The sequence below is a fragment of the Engystomops pustulosus genome, chromosome 7 (assembly GCF_040894005.1).
Source record: "Engystomops pustulosus chromosome 7, aEngPut4.maternal, whole genome shotgun sequence".
Taxonomy (NCBI): domain Eukaryota; kingdom Metazoa; phylum Chordata; class Amphibia; order Anura; family Leptodactylidae; genus Engystomops; species Engystomops pustulosus.
In genome coordinates this window covers 2,137,047-2,153,924 of record NC_092417.1, presented here as the reverse complement: position 1 = coordinate 2,153,924, position 16,878 = coordinate 2,137,047, and the positions used below count along the sequence as shown (strand labels likewise).

At 50.9% G+C, this 16,878-nt stretch overlaps 1 protein-coding gene across 1 annotated transcript; it reads right to left on the bottom strand.

The window, feature by feature from the left end:
• Window positions 1-32: 32 nt before the first annotated feature.
• On the bottom strand, window positions 33-4,060 carry SLC27A3 (solute carrier family 27 member 3). The gene is made up of 10 exons (XM_072114471.1): window positions 3,548-4,060; window positions 2,858-3,067; window positions 2,616-2,774; window positions 2,415-2,539; window positions 2,142-2,336; window positions 1,889-1,979; window positions 1,612-1,810; window positions 1,446-1,543; window positions 1,242-1,372; window positions 33-781 (listed from the first exon to the last, which is right to left on the bottom strand). Exons 1-10 carry the CDS (start codon window positions 4,026-4,028, stop codon window positions 605-607), a joined length of 1,866 nt encoding a protein of 621 aa, XP_071970572.1. The 5' UTR covers window positions 4,029-4,060; the 3' UTR covers window positions 33-604.
• Window positions 4,061-16,878: the final 12,818 nt, after the last annotated feature.

Below are 16,878 nucleotides of genomic sequence, written 5' to 3'. Positions count from 1 at the left end.
CTCTGTACACATCCAGCAGCCAGACACAAAGATTTACTAAAAAAAAAAAAATCTTTTTATTGAAAACTTCTGGAAGTAAAAAAGTTACAAAAAGTAAAAATAATGAGAATACAAAAAGTTCCCCAGCACCCGGAACATGCAGGCTACATCACAGGAGGGGCACAAGATCATGTGACCGCACCAGATCCCTACTGGGTGCATCACAGACCATGGAGGGGTCACAGCTGGCACCCTACATGAGGGAGGGGTCATATTCCAATTGCCACCCGCATAGTGAGGGGTCATGTGACCACTGGCACCCCACATACAGAGGGAGGGGCAACATGACCACTTACACCCTGTATATTGAGGGAGTGGCCTTTGCTTGTAATACGTTGGTTGCTATAGGCAACAGGGACGGGTGTTCTCCCCTTGTATGGTGCCCTCTTGAGGCTGTGGCCATTGCTGCTCCTGTTGTTGGACCCCAGATACTCGGTTATAGGGGGACAGAAGAAAAGTCACTAGAAGCCCCTTCCTCCAGAGGAGGGTGTCTGCAGGATGTGACGGAGCCCTGATGTCCACCATTGTTCCTTACTCATGAGGCTACGAGTTAGGAGTCAGGTCGCTAGAGTCTAAGGTCAGAGGTCATAATGCGGTTATAGAGGTCCTCAGTGAGGGGCCTATAGGTGCAGGCAGCCTCATCCAGGAGGTAGAGCGGGTCCTGAATGTGCTCCGGGGAGAAGCCTTCTTGTACTAGGCGATGCTTCTGCTGCTTGAAGGTCCCAGTGGACTCCATGTGGTCCTGTGGTGGATGGACACAGCATCAGGCCACCAGCCATGGAGCACAGGGTATGTACCACCACAACAGGAGCCAAAGGCAAGTACCAAGGTGAGCAATGGAGTATGTAATGAAGGTAGGTGTTCAGTGCAAGAGGGTTAGTACAACCACTGAAGGTAAGTAGTCAGCGCAGGTCAGAAGAGTTTAGAAAGGCTTTATTAAAGAGATGAGGTGTTGCTGGAGGCCAAAGTCCCCATAACACTGCCCCCAAAGGAGAGGAGGAGGAATTACAGGATTAATGCTTAAACGTGAAGGTGGTAGGTGGGCAGATCCATTAGGTCATGACTCCTTTATTTAGGAGATGTTATTGTAACACTGCCCCAGTAGGAGAGGAGGAAGAATTACACCAAACTATTTGGGTTGTTACATTAGATACTGCTACTACCCCGGCCTTTCTACACAAGGGGCATCATGTAATACCCACCATTACTCTCAGGAATCGGGGTCGGGCATAGGGCGGTAGGAACTCCTTCACGTGAGAGAAGACCTGTTCCAGATCCAGCTGGTGTCCGGGACGCAAGGTAACAGCCGCCATGCCTGTGCGCCCTTCATGGCCTAGAGGAATGAGAGCAGAGTTACACCCTCTGGCACACGCTGGGCACAAGGTGCTGCACTAGAGGCTCGTTACCTGGTATGGACACCCCATACACATTGACCTCCTGGAATCCATCCAGAGCGCTCATGATCTCAGACACCTCGGTGGTGGCCACGTTCTCCCCCTTCCACCTGCAAACATAAAGGGGGTAAAGTGCTCAGTTATGGCAAAGGAGAGGCGGGATGAGCTGGGGCAGTACCTGAACGTGTCGCCTGTCCTGTCCCGAAAGTAGACGTAGCCCAGGTCGTCCTGCATCATCAGGTCTCCAGTATTGAAGTAGCAGTCTCCAAGCTGGAAGACATCTCTTAACAGCTTCTTCTCAGACAACTCCCGGCTTCCCACGTACCCCAAGAACGGAGAAGTGGGGGTCACAGGCGAGATGAGGAGCCCCGTCTCTCCTGCACACACACATACAAGAGTCTGTAAAGACCTCAAGACAGCAAACAAAGGTAGGATATACACCAGAGAACACAAACCTGTGCTTGTCCGATGGCAGCGACCCGCACCATCCCTTATCGGCTCCCCCTGCTGGGTGTCATAGCGAATAAGCTCGAAGGGGCAGAACCTCTGCAGAAATGACATAGTGATAAATCCTGCAGATTATTACACCCTTCTACAGACTAGCAGAACGTTGCTCCCTTACCTCCTGACAGATACATAGTTGTATAAACCACAGACCTCTCTAGAGATAGGCACACATTGCTCCCACTACCTCCTGGGGATACATACTTTGTACAGGAAGGTTCCCCGGCCGACAGCTCCGGGGTTCCCAGTGTAGTTTAGGAAGGTGATGTTGAACTCCGTCATCCCGTACGTCTCGAAGATTTTGATTTTCCCGAATCGGCGGCTGAACTCTTTCCAGACATCAGGGCGGAGGCCGCTGCCGGCTGCCAATCGGACCTTGTGTCTGCACTCATCCTCGTTCTGCAGTGGAGAGATGCGATGCGTCTAGGGGGACGTTCTGTATGTGTGTGTGAGGTCGTGGTTTGGTTGTTGCAGTACCTGCGGCTGGTTGGTTAGGTAGCGGCACAGCTCCCCAATGTACTGGAAGATGGTCACCTCGTATCGCCGGCAGTCACTCCAGAACTGGGAGGCCGAGAATCGCTCCTTTAGGACCAATGAGGCTCCTAGAAGGAAGGAGAAGCCCCCAGGTCAGACATTGCCCCCTGCAAGCTGTAGGGATGACACCATGCCAACACTCACCGATCCCGATACAGCCACCAACCCCGAGCAGGGCTCCAGACTTGTGGTAGAGCGGCAGGGACATGTAGATGACATCATCAGAGCACCCCCCGCAGAGATGGTAGAAGGCGCAGCACATCAGGGTCTTCAGGTGGCTGATCCGGGCGGCTTTGGGCAATCCTGGGTAGTAAACGGGGACACCATGAAAGGTTAGCAGAGGCTACACCCACAGGACAGGTCATGTGACAAGTTGCCAAGATCACCTGTGGTCCCAGATGTGAAGATGCAGATGGCCGTGTCCAGCAGGTTTATGGGGGTCTCTGTCTCGCAGGGCAGGGGGTTCTCCGAGGCTTCCTCCATTAGATTATGCAGATTGATGACTCCAGGTGGGAACTGGCCCGGACCCATCACCCAAACCGTGATCTCCATATCCTGCAGCTCTGGGAGAATCTCCAGGACCGCATCAAGGAGCTCTGGAAGCCATGAAATAATTATTGTGACAGGTCAGAGGTCATAATAGAAAAGGCCAGAGGTAATTATTATATGACGTGTTTTTATTATATCACAGGTAAATTATTACTGGATGCCAAAACAGAGGGTGCTGCGCGACACAGGTCGGATGGCCGAGGGGCCCTGGGTAATGCAGGTCGGAGGGGTGAAGGGCATGGCGCAACACAGGTCAGAGGGCCACTGTGCCCTGGACGATGCAGTTTGGAGGGCTGAGGGGCACTGCGCGATGTAGGTTTGGGGGGTTAGGTTCTGAAGGTCGGGGGGCTGAGGGGTGCTGCACGTCACAGGTCGGGGGGCGCTGCGCTAAGTAGGTTTGGGGCGCTATGTTCAGAAGGTTGAGGGAGCCGAAGGGCGCTGCGCGTCACAGGTCGGGGAGGCGAGGGGCGCTTTCGATCATGGGGGTTACTACATCACAGGTCGTAGGGGTCAGGGTGGCTGGGTACCTGGGCTGGTGATGAGGCCCCGGGCCCCGCACGTCTGCAGGCAGTGTGTCAGCGCCCCCCTGCGGACGTTGGTGTTGAGGAAGGCGGCCACCAGGCGCAGCTTGTAGACGGAGAACCAGGCGGCCAGGAAGCGCGGCTCATTCCCCAGGAGCAGGGCCACAGGGGCCCCGGGGGGCAGGCGGCCGCAGGACAGCAGGGCCCGCGCCGCGCGGTTACTCTGCGCCTCCAGCTGCCGGTAGGTGACGCTCTCATCCCGGTACCGGAGGAAGACGGAGTCCGGCCGGGAGCGGAGCTGCAGCTGGAAGAGCCCCGGGAGGGAGAGCGCCCCCTGCCGCAGCCAGCCCTGCACCGAGCGCTTCAGCCGAGCCGCCTGCAGCGAGAAGCGGGCGTCCTCCAGCAGCAGCCGCAACCGCAGCGGCCCCCGGGGCCACAGCCATAGCACCAGCACCGGGAGCAGAACCAGAACCAGCCACAGCGCCATCACCGGGGAGGAGCCACAGCGCGGGGACACGCCCCTCACAAAGCCCGCCAACTCATCATCACCTCACAGCTACCGCCACAGCCACTACTACACCTCACATCATCTACTACTACAACTCACAGCTACTGCCACCGCAACAACACCTCACACACAGCTACTACTACACCTCACATCATCTACTACTACAACTCACAGCTACTGCCACCGCAACAACTCCTCACATACAGCTACTACTACACCTCACATCATCATCATCTACTACTACAACTCACAGCTAGTGCCACCGCAACAACTCCTCACATACAGCTACCAGCACCACTACTACTACACCTCACAGCTACTGCCACAGCCACAACACCTCACACACAGCTACTACTACACCTCACATCTACTACTAACCCTCACATCATCTACCACTATTACACCTCATATACAGCTACTACTACATCTCACATCATCTACCACAGCAACACCTCACATACAGCTACTACTACTACATCTCACATCATCTACCACTACTACTACTACACAGCACCTCACATCATCTACCACTCCTCAAAGCATCTACTACCCCTCACATCATCTACCACTACTACACCTCACACACAGCTACTACTACACCTCACATAATCTACCACTACTACACCTCACATCATCTACCACTACTACACCTCACACACAGCTACTACTACACCTCACATCATCTACCACTACTACACCTCACACACAGCTACTACTACACCTCACATAATCTGCCACTACTACACCTCACAGCATCTACTACTTTTGCTGAGGTTTTCAAAGTTTCACGTGTTGTTTTTTTGTGCCTGATTTGTCATTAGTTTCCAGATGTTTGAGGGTCTGAAAAGCTCAGTACTGGCATCTTTCATGGCCAGCGATGTCAAGCAACACATCCAGGGCTGTTTTTTAGGTTGGCACTATGTACAAGGTTTCTAATAAGTTGCTAAAAGCCTTTCTACAGCATTCCTAAAGGATTTTCTACGAGTTGGTACTTGGGCGCTGGCGCTCTCAGGGAATAGGAACCAAAGGGAAAACCATATAAAGTCTCTGGCCCTCGCAGCCGCATCTTTACATAACGACACTTCTGATATATCGGACGTGTGCGCTAACTGCATTTAGGACGTCATCCTGTCGCGAGACAGGGTGACACTACGGTGGGAGGTGTCAGAATCGCTAGCCAACATCCCACCGATGACATCTCAGAAACTAGTTGATTGGTTCTGTGATGTCGATCGCCGCCATTGGCCAATCAATTGCGATTGGCCAATGACAGCGATCCTTGCGGTTCCCAGGCTCACACAGCGGTGGGAGGTGTTAACATTGTTTGCCAACACCCCCCCCCCCCCCCCCCCGATTACATCACAGGACCGATTTGATGTCCTGTGATGTCGATTGCCGCCATTGGTCAATTGATTGCAATTGGCCAATGACGGCGATCTGGGGGGCTGATCTAGCTTACACACTCCTCTCTAACAGTGCAATTTTGGTGTTGGAGTTATTAGAGTTGTGGTAGTGTGCTGTCCCTTACTGTATCCCAAAAACACTCACCCCCCATTGTACGTTCCCCCCCCCACACCCACACACAACCGTACTTTTCAGTGCGATCTGTTAGGAGTTGAAGGAGTAGTGTTTAGGAGAAGGCGTTGTGTGGAGGAGCAGGTGGCGTTCTGTGTTGTCCTGTGGAGGAGTAGGTGTAGTGTAGTGTAGGTTCTGTACCCCCCCATCATGTCACAGAAATCATACACTGACTCGGAGGTGTATAACTACACTCACTGGCCACTTTATTAGGTACACCTGTCCAACTGCTCGTTAACACTTAATTTCTAATCAGCCAATCACATGGCGGCAACTCAGTGCATTTAGGCATGTAGACATGGTCAAGACAATCTCCTGCAGTTCAAACCGAGCATCAGTATGGGGAAGAAAGGTGATTTGTGGCCTTTGAACGTGGCATGGTTGTTGGTGCCAGAAGGGCTGGACTGAGTATTTCAGAAACTGCTGATCTACTGGGATTTTCACGCACAACCATCTCTAGGGTTTACAGAGAATGGTCAGAAAAAGAAAAAACATCCAGTGAGCGGCAGTTCTGTGGGCGGAAATGCCTTGTTGATGCCAGAGGTCAAAGGAGAATGGGCAGACTGGTTCGAGCTGATAGAAAGGCAACAGTGACTCAAATTGCCACCCGTTACAACCAAGGTAGGCAGAAGAGCATCTCTGAACGCACAGTACAGAGACAAACTTTGAGGCAGATGGGCTACAGCAGCAGAAGACCACAACGGGTGCCACTCCTTTCAGCTAAGAACAGGAAACTGAGGCTACAATTTGCACAAGCTCATGGAAATTGGACAGTAGAAGATTGGAAAAACGTTGCCTGGTCTGATGAGTCTCGATTTCTGCTGCGACATTCAGACGGTAGGGTCAGAATTTGGCGTCAACAACATGAAAACATGGATCCATCCTGCCTTGTATCAACGGTTCAGGCTGGTGGTGGTGGTGTCATGGTGTGGGGAATATTTTCTTGGCACTCTTTGGGCCCCTTGGTACCAATTGAGAATCGTTGCAACACCACAGCCTACCTGAGTATTGTTGCTGACCATGTCCATCTCTTTATGACCACAATGTACCCAACATCTGATGGCTACTTTAAGCAGGATAATGCGCCATGTCATAAAGCTGGAATCATCTCAGACTGGTTTCTTGAACATGACAATGAGGTCACTGTACTCAAATGGCCTCCACAGTCACCAGATCTCAATCCAATAGAGCATCTTTGGGATGTGGTGGAACGGGAGATTCGCATCATGGATGTGCAGCCGACAAATCTGCGGCAACTGTGTGATGCCATCATGTCAATATGGACCAAAATCTCTGAGGAGCTTCCAGCACCTTGTTGTATCTATGCCACGAAGAATTGAAGCAGTTCTGAAGGCAAAAGGGGGTCCAACCCGTTACTAGCATGGTGTACCTAATAAAGTGGCCGGTGAGTGTGTATGGCCTCTGATACAGAGTCAGCTAGTGGGGACAAGTGTCCGTTTTATTTGTCCACCTCGTACTCACAAAGTGACTCTGAGGAACCCCCGAGAAGGTGCTTATGTAGTAGTGCCGGAGTGCCCGGGATTTCTGACCCCACAAAGGTGACCCTCAGTAGTTATGCCCCTCAGGTCCCTGATTTTACGGCCAGTCCTGGGATACGCAGAGACACAGCAGGGCTTGAACCAGTGGATTCCTGTTAGTGCAGCAGAGATGGAGAAGTTTTGGGGCATAGTACTTCTTATGGGACTCGTCAAAAAGCTATTGGAGCACAGACATTCTGTTACGCATGGCGATGAGTAGGATGCGCTTTGAAGCCATCCATAGGTTTTTGCATTTTGCCGATAATTCTCAGTGCCCACCCAGAGAATACCCCAGTTATGATAGCTTGTATAAGGTCCGACCCATATTAGACTACCTGAGTGCCCAATTTATGAATGTGTATACTCCAAAAAGGCACATATCAGTGGACAAGTCCCTGGTACATTTCAAAGGGAGACTTCAGTTCTGCCAGTACCTGCCCAATAAGAGGGCAAGGTATGGCATGAAGATGTAGAAGGTGTGTGAGAGTGCATCAGGGTACACTTTTAGGTTCAGGGTATATGAAGGGAAGGACGCTAGGATAGTGCCCCCTGAATGCCCCCCCTTCCTTGGAATAGCTGGAAAGATAGTTTGGGATTTGGTTCACCCACTATTGGACCAGGGCTACCACCTCTACCTGGATAATTTTTATATAGTCACATGAGTTGGGCTGATTTCATTTGTCACTACAATGACACATTTGAGAAAACAATGCAATTTTTACACTGACCCATTCACTTTATATTACGTTTGGGCCAGCATTTCAGGGGTTAAAATGCTCATACAACCCTATATCAATTCTTTGAGGTGTGCCCTTTCCAAAAATGGGGTCTCTTCTCGGGGGTTTCTATTGCACTGGTACCCTAGGGGCACCCCAACATCAGTCTAGTGAAAAGGTGCTCCAAAAGCTAGATTTTGCTTTTCCCTTCTCAGCCCTGCCATGTGCCCAGCCTGTCAATTATTGGCACATGTGTGATATTGTCATACTCGGGACAACCCGCAGAATTATTTTTGGGGTATTTGTCTAAATTGCAATGGGTTGGGCACAATATATTAGGCACTAAAATGACATTTTTGCAATAAAAAGGCAATTTTTACTATGCATTCAATTTTGACCTGCATGTTGGGCGTTAAAATTCATACCACAACCCCCGAAAAATTCTTTGAGGGGTCTAGTTTCCAAAATGGTGACATCTTTGGGGGTTTTCTACTGTACTGTTTCTTCAGGGGCTCTTCAATTACACTGGCACCACAAAACATTTGCAGCCAAATTGGCCTTCCAAAAACGCAATAGTACGAACTCTTCTGGACATCGCTGTGCGACAAAGCAGCAGTTGACATCCACAAGTCTGGTATTGCCGTACTCGGAAGAAGCAGGGGAATAATTTTTGGATGTATATTTAAAGGCCTTCCACCCGCATCCTCCCGCCAGTGTCTACCAAATAACTACACCGGTGGAAGATACAACACAATTTATTTAGTATGTTTAAGTCACATACATGTTATAGAAAACAATAACAAAACAAGGGAGGGAATATATATATAGGCCCGTCATGGAGGACTAGATGGAAACTAGCCGGTGAGTACTAATTCACCATTTCCATGACTTCCTCCCGTGACAGCCCACTTGGAGATCTACAAATTAAGTAGAGTGTTAGGGTGGGGCCACAGCCTGAAGGACTTTCCTTCCGAAAGAAAGGTCCTGAGAACCGGATAAGTCCAAGCGATAATGCTTGATGAATGTAGAAGGGGAAGCCCATGTAGCTGTTTTGCAGATTTGTCTCAGAGAGGCGCCTCTTTTTTTCTGCCCAAGAAGCCGACATGGCCCGTGTAGAATGGGCTTTCATATTTGTAGGAACCTCTTTCCCTTGCTCCACACAGCAAGTGCCTATAGCAGTTCTCAGCCATCTTGTATTGATATTTTGTACGCCTTCTTCCCTTTATTCTTTCCCTGAAACTGAATCAATAGATTATGGTCTATACGCCAAGAGTCTGTGGCCTGTAGATAGGCTAAGACCGCACGCCTTACATCTAGAGAATGCCACAAGTATTCTCTGTTTGAAGAGGGGTTCTTGCAGAAGTACGGAAGGGTGATTTCCTGGTCGTTGTGGAACTTGGACACCACTTTGGGGGTGAAACTTGGATCTAAGGTGAGAATGATCCAGTCAGACAGTATTTGCATATAGAGTTCTCTAATGGAGATAGGCTGAAGCTCCCCCAATCGCCTAGCTGAAGTGGCAGCTAGTCTTTAGAGTTAGATTTTTAATACTTGCGCCTTCCAAGGGTTCAAAGGGAGACTTGGAGAGGGCATCTAGTACTAAGGTGAGATCCCAGGATGGAACCTGCTTGAGGATCTGAGGTCGAATCGTAGATGTGGCCACGATAAACCTTTTGACCCAGCTGCGATCCGCGAGGCGATGGTCGAAAAAGCCGCCGAGTTCAAGGCATTTCTGCATGAAGTCCAGAACCTGAAAGATATTGGCGTTAGCTCCACAAAAGGTCACAAACCTTTTCCATATCTTATGGCATCAGGCGAAGGTAACCTTTTACCTATGTGCCTTGAGAGTAGAGACTACTGCCCTGGAAAGACCCTGAGATCTCAGGAATTCTGACTCAGGATCCATGCTGAAAGTTGAAGTTTCCCCAGGTCTGGATGAAAAATGGGACCCTGGTACAGTAGATCTTTCAGCCAGGGGAGAATTATTGGCTGCTGCAGAGACAAGGATGTTAGCAGGGGATACCAGCTCTTCTTTGGCTAGTTTGGGCAGATTAGAATCACCCTTGCCTGATCGAGAAGGATCTTCTTGAGGACTCTCGCGATCAAGGGAATAGGGGAAAGAGGCTCTTTCCATGGGTGACTTAAGGCATCTAGGTGTTCTCTGGTCTCTTTTGACTCTAGGGAGTAGTACAAACGGCACTTTGAAGAAGCAGGGCAATAATTCTGGGATATCGCCCTTGTGGTGAAGAGGTCGATTCGAGGATTGGCCGAGATGGAGAGGTTGTTTGCTTCTGCAGAGGAGAATATGGTGTGGGCTAAATTGGGGAAGACCGGGGATCTTGTTCCCCCCTGCCTTCTGACATTAGATACGGACGTGGTGTTGTCCGAAAGGATGTGGACATGGCGATTTATCAAGTGAGCAGCGTTCGAACTCCGGGCTTCCCAGACAGCCCTTAGCTCCAGGTAATTTGAAGGCCTTTTGGATTGGGATAGGGTCCATGAACCTTGGGTGAAGTGAGAAGGGAAGACCGCTCCCCAACCCGTACTGCTGATGACTTTCTTGTCCAGGCCGGATGGACTCCTGTTCCAGGACCAGAGAATCCAGCTCTGCAGGATACGAGAGTGGCTCTGGCTCCAAGCTACCGAAGGGAGGCAGGATGTGAGAAGGCCCAGGATCTTCATAGCTCCTCTGATCGATATGGAAGTTCTTCTCCTGAAGGATTGGATCTGATCTTTTAAGTTGTCTGCTTTTCCCTCAACAACACACCTAGAAAAATATTTTTAGTGGAAGGTGATGAGTGTGTGTTGACTAACCACCCTAGGTCTGAGAGTTTTTTTCACGGTAAGTGCTTTTTTTTATAAGAGGGGTGAATTGGGACATGATAGTAGGAATCCCGAAGATCTATAGTGCACATACAGTAATTGGAGTGAATATGTTGAGTGGCAGATCTTACCGACTCCATACAAAATTTCCGGTAGGTGATGAAGTTGTTCAGCAGCTTTAGATTTATGATAAGCCGATTTGAACCATTGGGCTTCTTCATCAGGAACAGAGGACAGTAGAAGCCCAACTTCTATTGCTCTTGAGGGACTGGAACCACCACACCCAAATCGATGAGGGATGAGACTTCCTGCCAGATAAGAGAGTGAGTGGAGGGGGACGCAGAAGATAAAGGGGGGACAAACCTTAAGGGGGAGGGGGGGAATCAGATTGAATTCTATCCTGTATCCCGACTGGATAATGTTCAAGACCCAGTTATTCGTCCTAATAGATGACCACTGGGATGCGAATCCGAAGAGTCACCGCCCATCCTAGCGTCCCTGCTTCTTCCTGGAACCCTCACTTAGGGTAGCTCCAGCGCCCCTGTCTACCTTTCCCACAAAAGGAGTCCTTGGGTTTCTTAAAGGGATGAAAGGAAGTCTTTTTAGAAACTGCCTTGTTCTCTGGAAATCCCTTCTTTTTGTCAGAGGCCTTCTCCTGGATGGCATCCAATTCAGGACCAAATACAAATGTTCCAGAAAAGGGAACACTGCAGAGCTTGGTTTTAGACCAAATATCACCGCCCCATTGCTGCAGCCAAAGAGCCCGCCTTGTAGTGTTGGTTAGGGCGCCCTCTTTGGCCGCAAATCGGATACCTTCAGTCGCTGCATCCGCAAGGAAGGCAGTGGCAGACTTCAACAAAGTCTAGGAGTGTCCTCCCGGATGTGGGACTCTAGCTCTCTTAACCAACGAAGAGTGTTCTTGCTACAGGCATAGCAGAAAGATTTGACTTGAGGCTAAGCATGGAGGTTTCCCAGACTTTTTATTCCAGAGAGCATCAGACGTCCTTTCCGTAGGATCCTTCAGCTGCGCTGAATACTCAAAGGAGAGGTCCGTCTTCTTAACCACCTTAGTCACCTGGACGTCGACCTTTGGGAATGAATCGCAATCCTTGTAAACCTCTTGATCAAAGACACGACTTTGCAAATGAGCCTGAGACTCTTTACTAAGGGCCTGTTGGCTCCACCAACATTGTTTTAAGAGAGCCAATTATGTCATCAGCTCTCCCACTGCTATTTTCACACTACGCACAGTCGTAGCAGAGTGTACAGAGGTATTCTGTGGCACTTCTAACAGATAGGAAAAGAAGGTTACTGCCGATTGGAAGTAAACAGTCAATTACCAGGCAAAACTCCTGATGAAATAGGTTTGGGTTATTGGTGGATGGTCAACTTAATTGACCATCCACTTGTCTCTCCTCAACACCTAGAGGAGAGACAATTCTAACATCACCATAGACAGGGGGCATCCTCTACACCTAGAGGAGAGACAATTCTAACATCACCATAGACAGGGGGCATCCTCTACACCTAGAGGAGAGACAATTCTAACATCACCATAGACAGGAGCATCCTCTACACCTAGAGGAGAGGGGGTTCTACCATTACCATAGACAGGGGGCATCCTCTACACCTAGAGGAGAGGAGGTTCTATCATCACCATAGACAGGGGACATGCTCTACACCTAGAGGAGAGGAGGAGGTTCTACCATCACCATAGACAGGGGACATCCTCTACACCTAGAGGAGAGGAGGTTCTACCATTACCATAGACAGGAGGCATCCTCTACACCTAGAGGAGAGGAGGTTCTACCATCACCATAGACAGGGGGCATCCTCTACACCTAGAGGAGAAGAGGAGGTTCTACCATCACCATAGACAGGGGGCATCCTCTACACCTAGAGGAGAGGAGGTTCTACCATCACCATAGACAGGGGGCATCCTCTACACCTAGAGGAGAAGCGGTTCTACCATCACCATAGACAGGGGGCATCCTCTACACCTAGAGGAGAGGAGGTTCTACCATCACCATAGACAGGGGGCATCCTCTACACCTAGAGGAGAAGCGGTTCTACCATCACCATAGACAGGAGGCATCCTCTACACCTAGAGGAGAGGAGGTTCTACCATCACCATAGACAGGAGGCATCCTCTACACCTAGAGGAGAGGAGGTACTACCATCACCATAGACAGGGGGCATCCCCTACACCTAGAGGAGAGGAGGTTCTACCATCACTGTAGACAGGGGACATCCTCTACACCTAGAGGAGAGGAGGTACTACCATCACCATAGACAGGGGGCATCCCCTACACCTAGAGGAGAGGAGGTTCTACCATCACCATAGACAGGGGGCATCCTCTACACCTAGAGGAGTGGAGGTTCTAACATCACCATAGACAGGAGGCATCCTCTACACCTAGAGGAGAGGAGGTTCTACCATCACCATAGACAGGGGGCATCCTCTACACCTAGAGGAGAAGAGGAGGTTCTAACATCACCATAGACAGGAGGCATCCTCTACACCTAGAGGAGAGGAGGTTCTACCATCACCATAGACAGGGGGCATCCTCTACACCTAGAGGAGAAGCGGTTCTACCATCACCATAGACAGGAGGCATCCTCTACACCTAGAGGAGAGGAGGTTCTACCATCACCATAGACAGGGGGCATCCTCTACACCTAGAGGAGAAGAGGAGGTTCTACCATCATCATAGACAGGGGGCATCCTCTACACCTAGAGGAGAAGAGGAGGTTCTACCATCACCATAGACAGGGGGCATCCTCTACACCTAGAGGGGAGGAGGTTCTACCATCACCATAGACAGGGGGCATCCCCTACACCTAGAGGAGAGGAGGTTCTACCATCACTGTAGACAGGGGACATCCTCTACACCTAGAGGAGAGGAGGTACTACCATCACCATAGACAGGGGGCATCCCCTACACCTAGAGGAGAGGAGGTTCTACCATCACCATAGACAGGGGGCATCCTCTACACCTAGAGGAGAGGAGGTACTACCATCACCATAGACAGGGGGCATCCCCTACACCTAGAGGAGAGGAGGTTCTACCATCACCATAGACAGGGGGCATCCTCTACACCTAGAGGAGTGGAGGTTCTAACATCACCATAGACAGGAGGCATCCTCTACACCTAGAGGAGAGGAGGTTCTACCATCACCATAGACAGGGGGCATCCTCTACACCTAGAGGAGAAGCGGTTCTACCATCACCATAGACAGGAGGCATCCTCTACACCTAGAGGAGAGGAGGTTCTACCATCACCATAGACAGGGGGCATCCTCTACACCTAGAGGAGAAGAGGAGGTTCTACCATCATCATAGACAGGGGGCATCCTCTACACCTAGAGGAGAAGAGGAGGTTCTACCATCACCATAGACAGGGGGCATCCTCTACACCTAGAGGGGAGGAGGTTCTACCATCACCATAGACAGGGGGCATCCTCTACACCTAGAGGAGAGGCGGTTCTACCATCACCATAGACAGGAGGCATCCTCTGCACCTAGAGGAGAGGAGGTTCTACCATCACCATAGACAGGGGGCATCCTCTACACCTAGAGGGGAGGAGGTTCTACCATCACCATAGACAGGGGGCATCCTCTACACCTAGAGGGGAGGAGGTTCTACCATCACCATAGACAGGGGGCATCCTCTACACCTAGAGGAGAGGCGGTTCTACCATCACCATAGACAGGAGGCATCCTCTGCACCTAGAGGAGAGGAGGTTCTACCATCACCATAGACAGGGGGCATCCTCTACACCTAGAGGGGAGGAGGTTCTACCATCACCATAGACAGGGGGGCATCCTCTACACCTAGAGGAGAGGAGGTTCTACCATCACCATAGACAGGGGGCATCCTCTACACCTAGAGGAGAGGAGGTTCTAACATCACCATAGACAGGGGGCATCCTCTACACCTAGAGGAGAGGAGGTTCTACCATCACCATAGACAGGGGACATCCTCTACACCTAGAGGAGAGGAGGTTCTACCATCACCATAGACAGGGGGCATCCTCTACACCTAGAGGAGAGGAGGTTCTACCATCACCATAGACAGGGGGCATCCTCTACACCTAGAGGAGAAGAGGAGGTTCTACCATCACCATAGACAGGGGGCATCCTCTACACCTAGAGGAGAGGAGGTTCTATCATCACCATAGACAGGGGACATGCTCTACACCTAGAGGAGAAGAGGAGGTTCTACCATCATCATAGACAGGGGGCATCCTCTACACCTAGAGGAGAAGAGGAGGTTCTACCATCACCATAGACAGGGGGCATCCTCTACACCTAGAGGGGAGGAGGTTCTACCATCACCATAGACAGGGGGCATCCTCTACACCTAGAGGAGAGGCGGTTCTACCATCACCATAGACAGGAGGCATCCTCTGCACCTAGAGGAGAGGAGGTTCTACCATCACCATAGACAGGGGGCATCCTCTACACCTAGAGGAGTGGAGGTTCTAACATCACCATAGACAGGAGGCATCCTCTACACCTAGAGGAGAGGAGGTTCTACCATCACCATAGACAGGGGGCATCCTCTACACCTAGAGGAGAAGCGGTTCTACCATCACCATAGACAGGAGGCATCCTCTACACCTAGAGGAGAGGAGGTTCTACCATCACCATAGACAGGGGGCATCCTCTACACCTAGAGGAGAGGCGGTTCTACCATCACCATAGACAGGGGGCATCCTCTGCACCTAGAGGAGAGGAGGTTCTACCATCACCATAGACAGGGGGCATCCTCTACACCTAGAGGAGAGGAGGTACTACCATCACCATAGACAGGGGGCATCCCCTACACCTAGAGGAGAGGAGGTTCTACCATCACCATAGACAGGGGACATTCTCTACGCCTAGAGGAGAGGAGGTTCTACCATCTCCATAGACAGGGGACATCCTCTACTCCTAGAGGAGAGGAGGTTCTACCATCACCATAGACAGGGGCATCCTCTACACCTAGAGGAGAGGAGGTTCTACCATCACCATAGACAGGGGGCATCCTCTACACCTAGAGGAGAGGAGGTTCTACCATCACCATAGACAGGGGGCATCCTCTACACCTAGAGGAGAGGAGGTTCTACCATCACCATAGACAGGGGACATCCTCTACACCTAGAGGAGAGGTGGTTCTACCATCACCATAGACAGGGGACATCCTCTACACCTAGAGGAGAGGAGGTTCTACCATCACCATAGACAGGGACATCCTCTACACCTAGAGGAGAGGAGGTTCTATCATCACCATAGACAGGGGGCATCCTCTACACCTAGAAGAGAGGCGGTACTACCATCACCATAGACAGGGGGCATCCTCTACACCTAGAGGAGAGGTGGTTCTACCATCAGCATAGACAGGGGGCATCCTCTACACCTAGAGGAGAGGCGGTTCTACCATCACCATAGACAGGGGGCATCCTCTACACCTAGAGGAGAGGTGGTTCTACCATCAGCATAGACAGGGGGCATCCTCTACACCTAGAGGAGAGGAGGTTCTACCATCACCATAGACAGTGGGCATCCTCTACACCTACAGGAGAGGCGGTTCTACCATCAGCATAGACAGGGGGCATCCTCTACACCTAGAGGAGAGGAGGTTCTACCATCACCATAGACAGTGGGCATCCTCTACACCTACAGGAGAGGCGGTTCTACCATCACCATAGACAGGGGGCATCCTCTACAACTACAGGAGAGTAGGTTTTACCATCACCATAGACAGGGGGCATCCTCTACACCTAGAGGAGAGGCGGTTCTACCATCACCATAGACAGGGGGCATCCTCTACACCTAGAGGAGAGGGGGTTCAGACATCACCATAGACAGGGGGCATCCTCTACACCTAGAGGAGAGGCAGTACTACCATCAAAATAGACAGGGGGAATCCTCTACACCTAGAGGAGAGAAGGGTCTACCATCACCATAGACAGTGGGCATCCTCTACACCTAGAGGAGAGAAGGTTCTACCATCACCATAGACAGGGGGCATCCTCTACACCTAGAGGAGAGGCGGTTCTACCATCACCATAGACAGGGGGCATCCTCTACACCTAGAGGAGAGGTGGTTCTACCATCAGCATAGACAGGGGGCATCCTCTACACCTAGAGGAGAGGAGGTTCTACCATCACCATAGACAGTGGGCATCCT

What these genes read in the sequence shown, in the direction of transcription:
- SLC27A3 (XM_072114471.1), bottom strand. Translation starts at nt 4,028, where the DNA reads ATGGCGCTGTGGCTGGTTCTGGTTCTGCTCCCGGTGCTGGTGCTATGG. An exon ending in AGGACAGGCGACACGTTCAG is followed by an intron (nt 1,544 to 1,611) that starts GTACTGCCCCAG and finishes TTATGTTTGCAG; the next exon opens with GTGGAAGGGGGAGAACGTGG. An exon ending in GTATGGGGTGTCCATACCAG is followed by an intron (nt 1,373 to 1,445) that starts GTAACGAGCCTC and finishes TCATTCCTCTAG; the next exon opens with GCCATGAAGGGCGCACAGGC.